Below are 11,320 nucleotides of genomic sequence, written 5' to 3'. Positions count from 1 at the left end.
TTGTTCAATATTAAAAAAATAAAATAAAAATATTATTATTAATAATATGATGCAATAGTTCCACAATTTAATAAATATAATTAAGATGATTAGGATGATTAAGAAGATTGCACTTTAGGAGCCACTCGTGCAGAAATCCGGAAAATTACTAAGGCTCCAACAACTACCGTAATTGATTTAAATTCTCATTATTGATTAGTTGATTCTAGTGCTGCAACAACTAAAAAAATCGACATAATCGATTATTGAAAAAGTTGTCAACTTTTTCAATCATCGATTAATCGGTTTCCGATTGGTTGGCCCTGTTCACGGCTCCACACACGCTGCTCGCCATACCTCCCCCCCACCTCACGCTCGCAGTTGTTTTAAAAAATGTATTTTATTTTTTATCCGATTAACCGAACTTAATAATCGGTTAACTCATCGATTTTGAAAATAATCGTTAGCTGCAGCTCTAGTTGATTCTGCAATTAGTTGCTGCTGCCACCGCTACACCATTCTGTCTTCCTCTCTGTGAGCCGCTGAATGCAGCCGTCTGTGTCCCCTTCCCTCCCTGCTTGCATCGGCGCCCGTTAGCCCCTGTGCCTCTACATTCCCCTGCCGCTTCTCTTGCGTCCCCCCGTGCTGCCTCTCCGTTGCGCCCCCTCTTCTTCCGGCAGGAGAAAGCCGGTGTCAAATCTCCCATCCAGTGGCTGGGAGAAATAGCCAGCCTGATATTGGCTATTTTAAATTGCAATAGCAGGCTGGCTATTGCACCCTCCCACAGCCTGCTGTCAATCACCATAGGAGGTGGTAAAGGAGAATCTTCTCCATTGGTCCCTCCTCTGCTGATTAACAGCAGGCAGTGGGAGGGTGCAGTAGCCAGCCTGCTATTGCAATTTAAAATAGCCAATGGGTGGTTGTAAAAGCCACCCTGCTATTGGCTATTGCAATTTGAAATAGCCAATAGCAGGCTTGCTATTGCTCCTAGCCACTGCATGCTGTATTTGCATTCAGCTGCCTCGGTAGGCAGCTGTGATTCCCCAGTGAAGTGGAAAGGTGACACTAAGGGTCTAACAGACTCCTAATGCAAACCTGTCATCTCCAATGTGTCATCACATAGGGGGCTTGCAAAAAAAAAAGGTAAAAAAGGTTAAAAACAAAAAAGAAAAATCTATGCACACTAACGGAAACACAAGTCGGGTACACTTACGTATGAAAACGACGATTGCGCTAGGGCTGCAACAAGTAATCGATGATGGAAAATGTTGACAACGTTTTCCATCATCGATTAGTTGACCTGCTCGCGGACCCACACACGCTGCTTCTCCTCCCCATCGCACCCAGCTCTCACTGACTCGCCGCTGGCCGGCCATCCACGATCGGCACACTGACCATGAAGGCAGGAGAAGCAGGAGTGGGGCAGCTGCCAACAGACAGGCCCACGATCTCAGAACAAAGTTGCTTGGAGAGTGTTCAGGTAAGGGTGCCTGCACTTTCCCCCCACGTGGTGCTGTACTAATGTATTGCTGCGATAGTGGAATTTGTATTCCTCTATAGCTGATGGTGCATTGTGCTGTGTATTATACAGAGCAATATACCATCAGCTATAGAGGAATACAAATCCTAGCAACACATTATACACTGTATGTATAATATATTATTGCGTTTTGTTGTATTCCTCTATAGCTGGTGGTATTCTGTATTGCGCCACTGTAATAGAGCGGCAACAACTAATCGATGTAGATGATTAATGTCAACGTTTTCCATCATCGATTAGTCGGCTATCGATTTGTTTACCCTGCTTGCGGCTCCACACATGACCCGAGCCGCACGCCACGCCTCTTCTCCCCGCTCTGAGCTCCCTGACGCACCGCTGCCCGCCAACGATCGAGGGGGAACGGCACCTGACAGGCCCACGATCTTGCATCTAAAAGTAAGAGTGCCCACTCCCACCCAATCTCTCACACACACGTTTTTTTTGTTTTTATGTATTGCTGGGATAGTGGGAACTGTTGTATTCTCTATAGCTGGTGGTGTATTGCGTTGTATATGTACCATCAGCTATAGAGGAATACAAATTCCAGCAATACATTATACACTGTATATATAATGTATTGTTGGGATTTGCTGTATTTCTCTATAGCTGGTGGTATATTCTGCATTATACAGCGCACTGCAGAATACCACCAGCTATAGAGGAATACAACAAATCCCGGCAATAATACATTATACAACGCCGCAATGCACACAGAATTCCACCAGCTATAGAGGAATACAACAAATCCCGGCAAATGCATTATACAGCGCAATGCAGAATACCGCCAGCTAAAATGTACTATTGCTGGGATTTGTTGTATTCCTCTATAGCTGCTGGTATTCTGTATAATGTATTATTGCAGGGATTTGCAGTCATCTATAGCCGGTGCCATTCTGCATTCATTGCTGTATAATTTTACACTTTTTTTTTTTTTTTACTTCCACCGCTCTAAGCTTGCTCCCATGATCGACTACAATCTCAATACAAAACTAGTAGTCCATCACTGGCATTATATATATATGTATATATATATACACACACATACACACACACACACACACACCACCTTCCTCCTCCCTCCCACACAATGTGGGAAAATCCAGCAGTGGAACATGGAGGAGGGCTTGAGCTCAGGTGTCGACCCAAGTCTAGAGAGCTTGTATGCACAGCACAGGTGTATAATGTCACCCCATGTCACTGTGCTGTGCGGAAATGTGGCCAGCACTCAGGCAGCAATATGAATATGAAGAAATATGCAGGTAAAGTATGCTGTGGCTTGTCGGACGGATGGTCTGCTCCGTCTACTAGAACTACTACTGTGACTTATTCTCTTGCAGCCAGGGCAGCACGTAGACACACCAATGAAAAGTATAATAAAGCTTCGCATTGCTGTTCAGGAATAATTACATTTATATTATACCACAGAACGCCAGTGCAAATGCCGCAGAACGCCAGCACAAATGTATTTTCGGCAAAGAACTGCAAGCAGCAGGCTCCGCCCACTTTACTAGAACTCAAGGCTCTCTGTGAGAATCTAAATCCACGTGTAAAGAAGGAAAAACTGAGTTAGGTACCTGGTAACTCGGTTTCCAGGAATCTTCCAGGACAGCATCTGAGACTCTCTCTCAGATGCTGTCCTGGAAGATTACTTGGGAAAATAGATTGTTTACCGTCAACATGAAGATCAGCATCATGTCACCGCCCAAAGTCTGTCAATAAAATGATTAGCATCAAGATGTCATCAGAATGCATTTCATAGTACAAAAAACGATCTCCATCTAAACTGAAGATTGCTCAATGCAACGCAGGCTGCAATACTTTCACTAAATTACTTTTTTTCTATTACAGTTTTGGTTTTGACTGTGTGAACTTGTGCCAGCATCCATTTAGCCACAAGTTTAGATGCCATCGCATTTTCTCTTGTGTCAGTGCCAATGTTTACCTAAATACATGAAATATCAAAACGCAGCAGCTAATTAAATTGGCAGCACTGCATTGGTTAATGGCAGTGATTACTGACAAATTACATGTAAAACCAAAAGGAGAAGGCTAGCTACAAAGTACAGACAAAGGAGATGCAAAGAAAAAATGTCTCTTTCTAGATGAGGTCCCCAGTTTGGTAGCTTTGCTTTCCACAGAAAGAAAATGGTCATTGTTGATTTTAAGGATGCAGCGATACCATTTTTTCCAAATCGACTACCAATACCTTTTTTTTGTGTTGTGACAGTTTTTCTAAAAGAATACAGACTAATGATTTTAGGACAGTGGTGGAGCACCAGGGCCCAGTAGCAGCTGCAAACGCTGCAACCCTGGTAGTTCTGCCACTGACTCCAAGCTGCAGAGGGACTACAAATCTCAGCAATACATTAGATAGCAATGAAGAATACCACCAGCTATAGAGGACTACAAAAGTATTATTCTGCATCACTGTATAATATTGCTGGGATTTTGCATACTGTATAGCTGATGGTATTATAATAATACCATCAGCTACATAGGACTACAAATCCAGGCAATACATAATGCAGAATAATAGAATATGAATTTGCTACATACTCTGTGGTGCCGCTCTGCTCCAGGTGCTGGCCTGATGTCTCGGGAGGTGGGTCAGAGGGGAAGATGTGCGGATGGTCTCAGAAGGGGGAGATGTATAGGTGGTGGAAGGGCTGCAAGCAGGTGCCACGTGGTTCCCAGGAAGGCTGGCACGAGGTCCCCAGCAAGTGCGGGACCTCAGAAAGCCGAATCAATTTGAAACAAAGTGCAGGCGTCGGTCTTTGGCATCAGACCGATACCTATACTGGTATTGGTGCATCCCTAGCTGATTACTTATTCAAAGAAAAAGTTTTGACAAAAAGTGAGAATAATACAACTATATTCGGGACAGTTAAAAGCAGAACTATGAGGTGAGCGGCAGAACTATGAGGTGAGCAATTTCCACCCATCCCATCCACCCATTAGAGCCGACGTGCGACGTTGAAACTGTCACACGTCCGCTCTATTGATCAGGAAGTGAGCGAAAACATACCACCGCTCACTCGCTTTCTGATCATCTCCCTGCAGAGAGCGGTGACTGTCAGTCACCTCTCCCCGTGGGGATTCCCTCCTCCCTGCTCCGTTTGTCTAAATAGGCAGAGCCCGCTGTCAATCAGCCAGCCGGGTGGATCCAGACAGTATTGTCGGGATCCGTGCCGGCTGCGGCGCTCTCAGCACATAGCAATAGCCAGTGATATACTGAGCTTTGGGTCACAGGAGGGAGTTAGTATGTGTCCTCCTGTGACCCTAAAGAGAACTATGGGGAAAATAAGGTTACCCCATAGTTCTCTTTTAATGATGGTTGTACACCTGATTACAAGTAAAAAGGTACCAGCTAGGGACCTTTAAGTGGAATTTGCAGGAAAAAACAAATGTGGGGCTTTAAAGGACACCTCTACAGAGTGAGACTAACTCTTGGGGCTTGGAAGAAGTCTGCACTGGCTGACAAGCAAGTATTTTCAGAGATGTATAAGGCAGCAGCGTGTACAAGTGAATCTAAAGTCAAAATTTGAGTTTAAGTATGCATTAATATCACAGAGTATGACATGAAGAAACTAATTATATGCAACCTATGAATGTGATGCAGGCAGCTGTAACTTATAATGGAATTTCAGCAGGAATGCATGTGGGTTACATCATCATTGGGCGACCAATGCTCGAAGAAAGAAGATTCTGGTGCAGAAAAGTAACAGAAAACAGCATCAGCGGAGGTGGAAAGTGTGGACCTGTCATTGCTGAAGGAGGGCAAACTAAAGCTCTCCACACACGTTACAGACTGATTGTACAATCTTCTTTAGGTCTACCAACAAGTATGTAGTGCAAGGGGCTTGTCCCACTGGATACCAACTGATTAGCTAGGATAGGTAGGTCCTCCTATTAAATATTTTCGGCACATCTAAGGTTGATTGTACAGAGATTATACTTTTCTGTACACTGCGGCAAGAGTTGCTGTGCCCCCGACACAGTTTTACTTTTAAGGTGAGGCCAGATAGCCGACTCTGGTGACAAACCACAAGCCACAGAGTACCTTTCCACTTACCTCTATGTAATTGCTCTCTTGCTGGGCCTAAACCCTGCTGAATCCCAATTGCTAGTGATGGGAGCAACATTTCGCTGCCTTCCTTAGCAAGTAAGGGAGTGATTGCCGCAGGGACAGACAGGTAACCTTTCAATGGTTCTGCTGCTGGAAACTGGAGCAAATTGCCAGGTATTGCTAGCAGCAGAGTCACCAATCTGACATCAGCCTAAAGCTAACCATACACTATCCTGTGGGCTGAATAAAAAAAAATAAAAAATGTAAAGGTTCCTAAATCTGCGCTTAAACAGCACGCATGGATGAATCTCCAGCTGGGCTACTGTACACTGACAGCAGGCACTGTCAGTGTACAGTGACTGTAGCCTCGGTATGAAAATGTTCAGCACGGCTCCTTAAAGCCAAACTCCAGGGAAAATTATTAACCCTTGCAGTGGGTCTACCCCCACAGTGCAAGGGCTAACTGCTCATTCTGGTCTTGGGAGGAAAAGAAAGTTATACTCCTCGGATCCTTAGAGCCAGCCAGCTGTGACAGAGCTCCCTCCAGCCTGTCTCCTCCTCCACTGCAGCGATAGTATGTTCTTCAGAATCCTCTCGTCCTATGCACCGTGTATTGAATGTGATGATTTACAGGGCCTTAGAGCACTGCAGCGGAGGCAGAGCGGGATTCCAGAGACCGGTCTAAGAGCAAGCCAACTCTGGAGGATCGGGCGAGTAGAACTTAATTTGTTCCCTAGACCAAATTAAGCAGTTAACCCTTGCAGTGCATGGGGCAGCCCCACTGCATGCAAGGGTTAATCATTTCCCCTGGAGTTCTTCTTTAAACAAAAGTCAATTACTGAATGGTCCTTTGTCGAGATGACACTGTAAGAACTGTCAAGTGCACTGTAAGAATTTCGGCTGATTCCAGGGAATCGGACGAAATGCCAGCAGTTTACGGCCCTAATGCTCATTTGATTTCCTACTACTTAACAGTGTTAAACTGATTATGGTTTTTAACTGTAGCGTCACTAAACATGGAAGGAGTGGGATGGAAAGTTTTACTCAAACTAATGAAATTCTAAGGGCTTGTTCACACCAGATGCAGAGCAGTTACAGAACGCATCAAAACAGCATCTTATGGTATTTTGGGCTCTAGTTCACACCACAGCGTTCAGTTCCAGAGCATGTGGAAAAACTGCAGCAGGCACTATTTTTTCTGCTCTGGAACGCATCAAAAACACTAATGCCCTGGAACGCACTGGATTACACCAGAAAGCCCTTTTTAGGCTAAAAACACAAAAAAAAAAAACCACGGACCAGAATGCATCAAAAGGCACTGCATATGCAGAAACTCATGCAGATCTGGTCTGGATTTGGTGTGAACAAGCCCTAATAGTGAATGTGGTTTTCATTCATGAACGTTCATTGGAAAAACTCCCAGTGTATGGTCATCATGAGTGTTTCCTAAACATAACACAGTGCGCCTAAACTATAACAGAGTCTAATACGTACATCTTAAGTGCTGGTAAGTGCACATCAGCACAACATACATTACTGCATGTGCTGTATGTGAATAGCACCTCGAGAAACCGGTGACAGCCATGAACTATGGGGTTCAGTCTTGTCTAGCATTACAGGGACGCTGGTGACATAAGTAAATATGACATAAGCTGGGCCTTGACATATGAGAAAGCAATGCAAACACAAACTAGGATCCTGGACGTATGAGTGGGAGCGTGTACATATGTGGCATGTTCGGAGTAAACATAAAGATGGGTGACATGCAAGCAGATCATATATATACATACTTTTTTAGCCACCCTTCAGTGTACAATAAGAAAACATAAAATGATATAATGATCACACACTGTATGCTCCATAATAATAGAAACAGATGTAGGCTCTGCTGCATGTAGCACTGCCAGCTGGCACTGATGGAGGAGAGCGGCCACTCACCCTGCTATACCATATACTGAGCTGGGTCTGGGACAACACTGCCAGAAACAGGCGCTGCGGGTCCGGCTGGATGTGGAAAGGATCCTCCAGACTCTTCAGAGGACACAGCAGCCTCTTGGGCCAGCCGCTCAGAAAATACATGACGTCTGTCAGTGGAAAGGCAGCTGAGAAGGGCCGAACATAACTTCCGGCGATAACATCGGTCCACCCGCCGTTACACGGACTCCCAGCACCGAACGGCAACGGTATGTACCGGAAGCGGAGAGAATGCCTGGACCGTAACCCTGCAATCCACTTCCCTGCCGATCCCCGCCCATCGCACCTTTCCCGTCCAATAGAAGAGCGAACAACGAGAGACCAATCACAATGCGGATATCAGGATCCAGAGCGGGATTCAGACGCTGGGTGCCATTGGCTGGCTCTTAAAGAAACGCCCCTTCTCTTTGGATAGGCTTGTTTCTGCATGGGCAGAAGTTTGGCATAGGAGTTCGGACGTCACCAGAGGTGGGAGAATGTGAAAACTTAGAGATAGTCGGCAGGTGGTGCCAGTGCCAAGTGCTGATCATACAGTGCGATACACTCTGTTAATTATGCAGTATATTCCTAGTTAATGTACTGACAGCAGCGGATCACTGAATGCTCTTAGATCAGGCTCCTCATTCGATTGACAGTGCAAAGAGTGAAGTGCAATGGGCCAAAGCAATGTACCTATAGCAACCAATCAGAAGTCATCATTTAGGCCCCATTCACACTCGGCATTGGAAGAACGCACATCGCATTCGCACACATTCATGCATGTTTTTTGCAGTGTCTAATCAATGGGCTGCTGCACATGCGAAAAATGAGACAGAAGTACTGTAGTTCATCCAGCATTTTTTGCTGCGAACGACCCACATTTTTTTTCCTGTGCATTTGACTCGTGGGCAAAAAAGCGCATTTTACCAACTGCATTTGGGGCAGGGGCGAATCCAGAGTCTATTCTCGGGAGGGGCACTGCCAGAAAATTAAGTTTTACTTACAGAATGGTTAATATTTTATTTAAGACGGTTTCCCGGCCAACCACAATTAAGCCGGCCAAACAACATGCAGCCGGTTTCCCTGGAAATCAGGAAGCCGGTTGGCATGTCATTACCCGCTGCCGACTTCCTGATTACCCGGGAAGCCTGCTCCATGCCAGTGGAAGCACCGGTATTGGTATTCAGTATCGGCGAGTACCAAAAGCAAAATATCGGTACTCGTACTTGATAACGAAAAACCGGCATTGGTGCATCCCTAGTTTGGTTTAAAACTATTTTTTTTGTATTGGGACAAGTAGATTGTCATGAAGGGCAAGTAAATTCGGCCCCCGCTTTAGCCCTTGGAAAAGTCGTTTTTAAAAAAAAATTTCCACACCCCTGATTACACAACAATGCAGAATACCATCAGCTATAGAGGACTACAAATCCCAGCAATACCATTATACAGCAATGCAGAATAGCATCAGCAATAGAGGACTACAAATCCCAGCAATACATTATACAGCAATGAAGACTGCCAACAGCTATAGAGAACTACAATTCCCAGCAATACCATTATACAGCAATGCAGAATAGCATCAGCAATAGAGGACTACAAATCCCAGCAATACATTATACAGCAATGAAGACTGCCAACAGCTATAGAGAACTACAATTCCCAGCAATACCATTATACAGCAATGCAGAATAGCATCAGCAATAGAGGACTACAAATCCCAGCAATACCATTATACAGCAATGTAGAATATCATCACCTGTAGATGACTACAAATCCCAGAAATACCATTATACAGCAATGCAGAATAGCATCAGCAATAGATGACTACAAATCCCAGCAATACCATTATACAGCAATGTAGAATATCATCAGCAGTAGATGACTACAAATCCCAGCAATACCATTATACAGCAATGCAGAATAGCATCAGCAATAGAGGACTACAAAGCCCAGCAATACATCTTACAGCAATGCAGAATAATATGAAGCTCTGGGTTCGCCGCCTGATGTCACCAGTGTCTCAGGAGGGTTGTGCAGGCTCTCACCAGGGGTCCAGAGAGTTTCACAGGTGCGTGTGGGTGCAGCAGAGGCGGCTCCCTAATTAGGCTCTCAGGTGGCCAATGCAGACTGTCAGGTGATCAGTGCGGGCTCTCTGCTGGTCAGTGCGGGATCCATAATAATTAGTGGTGGCTCTGTGGTAGTTCCCAGGTGGGTAGTGGGGGCTCCACTGTGGCCAGTGGGAGCTCCCTGGTGATTAGTGGGGGCTCTGTGGTGGCCAGTGGAGGTCCCCTGGTGGCTAGTGTAGGCTAACCATTCATCCCTGATTTCTGGGGACAGTCCCCAGATTGAGGAGACCATTCCCTGACAAATGATGTCCCCGGAAATATAAAATAATTTTTTTTTGTTCTGACAGCGGGGGAGATGGGAGGCTGGGCTTGTCAGTGGATGCAGGGATCAGGTGAGTATTAAAAAACAAAAAATGTTTATTTCATGTACCCGTAGGCATGTAGGGCTCATTCACACTGGAATCGGCCGGCATTGTACAGCTCCGTGCTGCGTGCACAGCCGTATCGGGCAGCTCCCGGGAAGGACAGGTGCTGCGTGTGATTAGTACGCAGCCCCTGTCCTTCTCTATGGGAGTATGCAGCCGCACACCCCCCTACGCTCACCCGCCCTGCACGTCCATACGGGTGCATGTTTCCTGGCTCGGACGCAGACAGGATCCATCCTGTCAGCAGACGGGTACGCTCACCCGCACCGACGTACAGGACGGGTGAGCGCAGGGCGGCGTACGGCCACGTAGTCCCATAGAGAAGAATGGGGGCTATGTACTAATCACACGCAGCAACTGTCCTTCCCAGGAGCTGCCCTATACGGCCGTGCACGCAGCACGGAGCTGTATGTGCCGGCCAATTCCAGTGTGAATGAGCCCTTAAAAATGTCCCTGGATTTCAAATCACTGGTCACCTTACCCTGGTGGTCAGTGGGGGCTCAGGGGGGCCCTGGTTGGTAGTGAGGGCTCTCCTTTGGCCGCACCAGCCAGTTTGCCCGCAGCAGATGCCGGAGGGCCCGTCACCGAACCCCCCACGCTAAATAAAAGCCCCCGGCCGTAGGTGCAGTGGCTCCCTCCCTCCATCGCCTCTCTGCCCGGCCGCACGATTACAGAGCCGCATCTGTAGCGGTGCAGGTGGCAGAAAGGCGATGGAGGGAGGGAACCACTGCACCTGCGGCCGGGGGCTTAATTTACTGGTGGGGGTGACAGGTCCCCTGATGCCTGCGGGCCCTCGGGCAGTGCCCAACTGCCCAAAGGGTCAGTTCACCCCTGACTGGTGGTATTCAGCAGTGCTGTATAATCATTATACAGCACTGCTGAATACCACAAACCCAGCTACAGTCCCCCAATCCCCCCTTTCCCCCCAACTTGCCAGCCATCACCCACAGTCTCCCCAACCTCACCTACCTACATGCAGGCTGCAGCACCTCTTCTTCTGTGTCCTTGGCGGCCAGTGGAGGGGTGGGGGTCACAGGAGAGGGTCCACACGATGACCCAGGATGTGGCTGCCTGGCTGTGCCTGCAGAGACGGGTATAGGCTCCGCCTCCACCAAGCTACAGTCACTTTCAATGACAGGCAGGCGTCTGTTTCATTTGGATCCGCGCACACGCCGGAACATACAGCTGTCCCTCCTCTGTGTCACAGACTTTACTGCAGTTCATTGTACAAAGTCTGTGACACGGAGGAGGGAGAGCTGTCACTACACACTGCGGGTGGCTGGCCGTGGAC

General features: G+C 46.8%; 1 protein-coding gene across 2 annotated transcripts in view; it reads right to left on the bottom strand.

Annotated features, from left to right (window-relative positions):
* RIC1 (RIC1 homolog, RAB6A GEF complex partner 1) overlaps nucleotides 1-7,829 on the bottom strand; it is a 90,182-nt gene extending 82,353 nt beyond the window's left edge. For both annotated transcript variants that reach the window (XM_018560307.1, XM_018560308.1), the window contains exon 1: nucleotides 7,524-7,829. In XM_018560307.1, coding sequence (XP_018415809.1) covers nucleotides 7,524-7,664 — 141 coding nt within the window. In that variant the 5' untranslated portion in view covers nucleotides 7,665-7,829. The remainder of the gene's footprint in view (nucleotides 1-7,523) is intronic.
* Nucleotides 7,830-11,320: the final 3,491 nt, after the last annotated feature.

The sequence above is a fragment of the Nanorana parkeri genome, unplaced genomic scaffold (genome assembly GCF_000935625.1).
Source record: "Nanorana parkeri isolate BGI_ZX_2015 unplaced genomic scaffold, ASM93562v1 scaffold447, whole genome shotgun sequence".
In the NCBI taxonomy this organism is placed as follows: Eukaryota; Metazoa; Chordata; class Amphibia; order Anura; family Dicroglossidae; genus Nanorana; species Nanorana parkeri.
The sequence above is the reverse complement of the archived record's forward strand: the minus strand, read 5'-3'. Positions and strand labels throughout refer to the sequence as shown.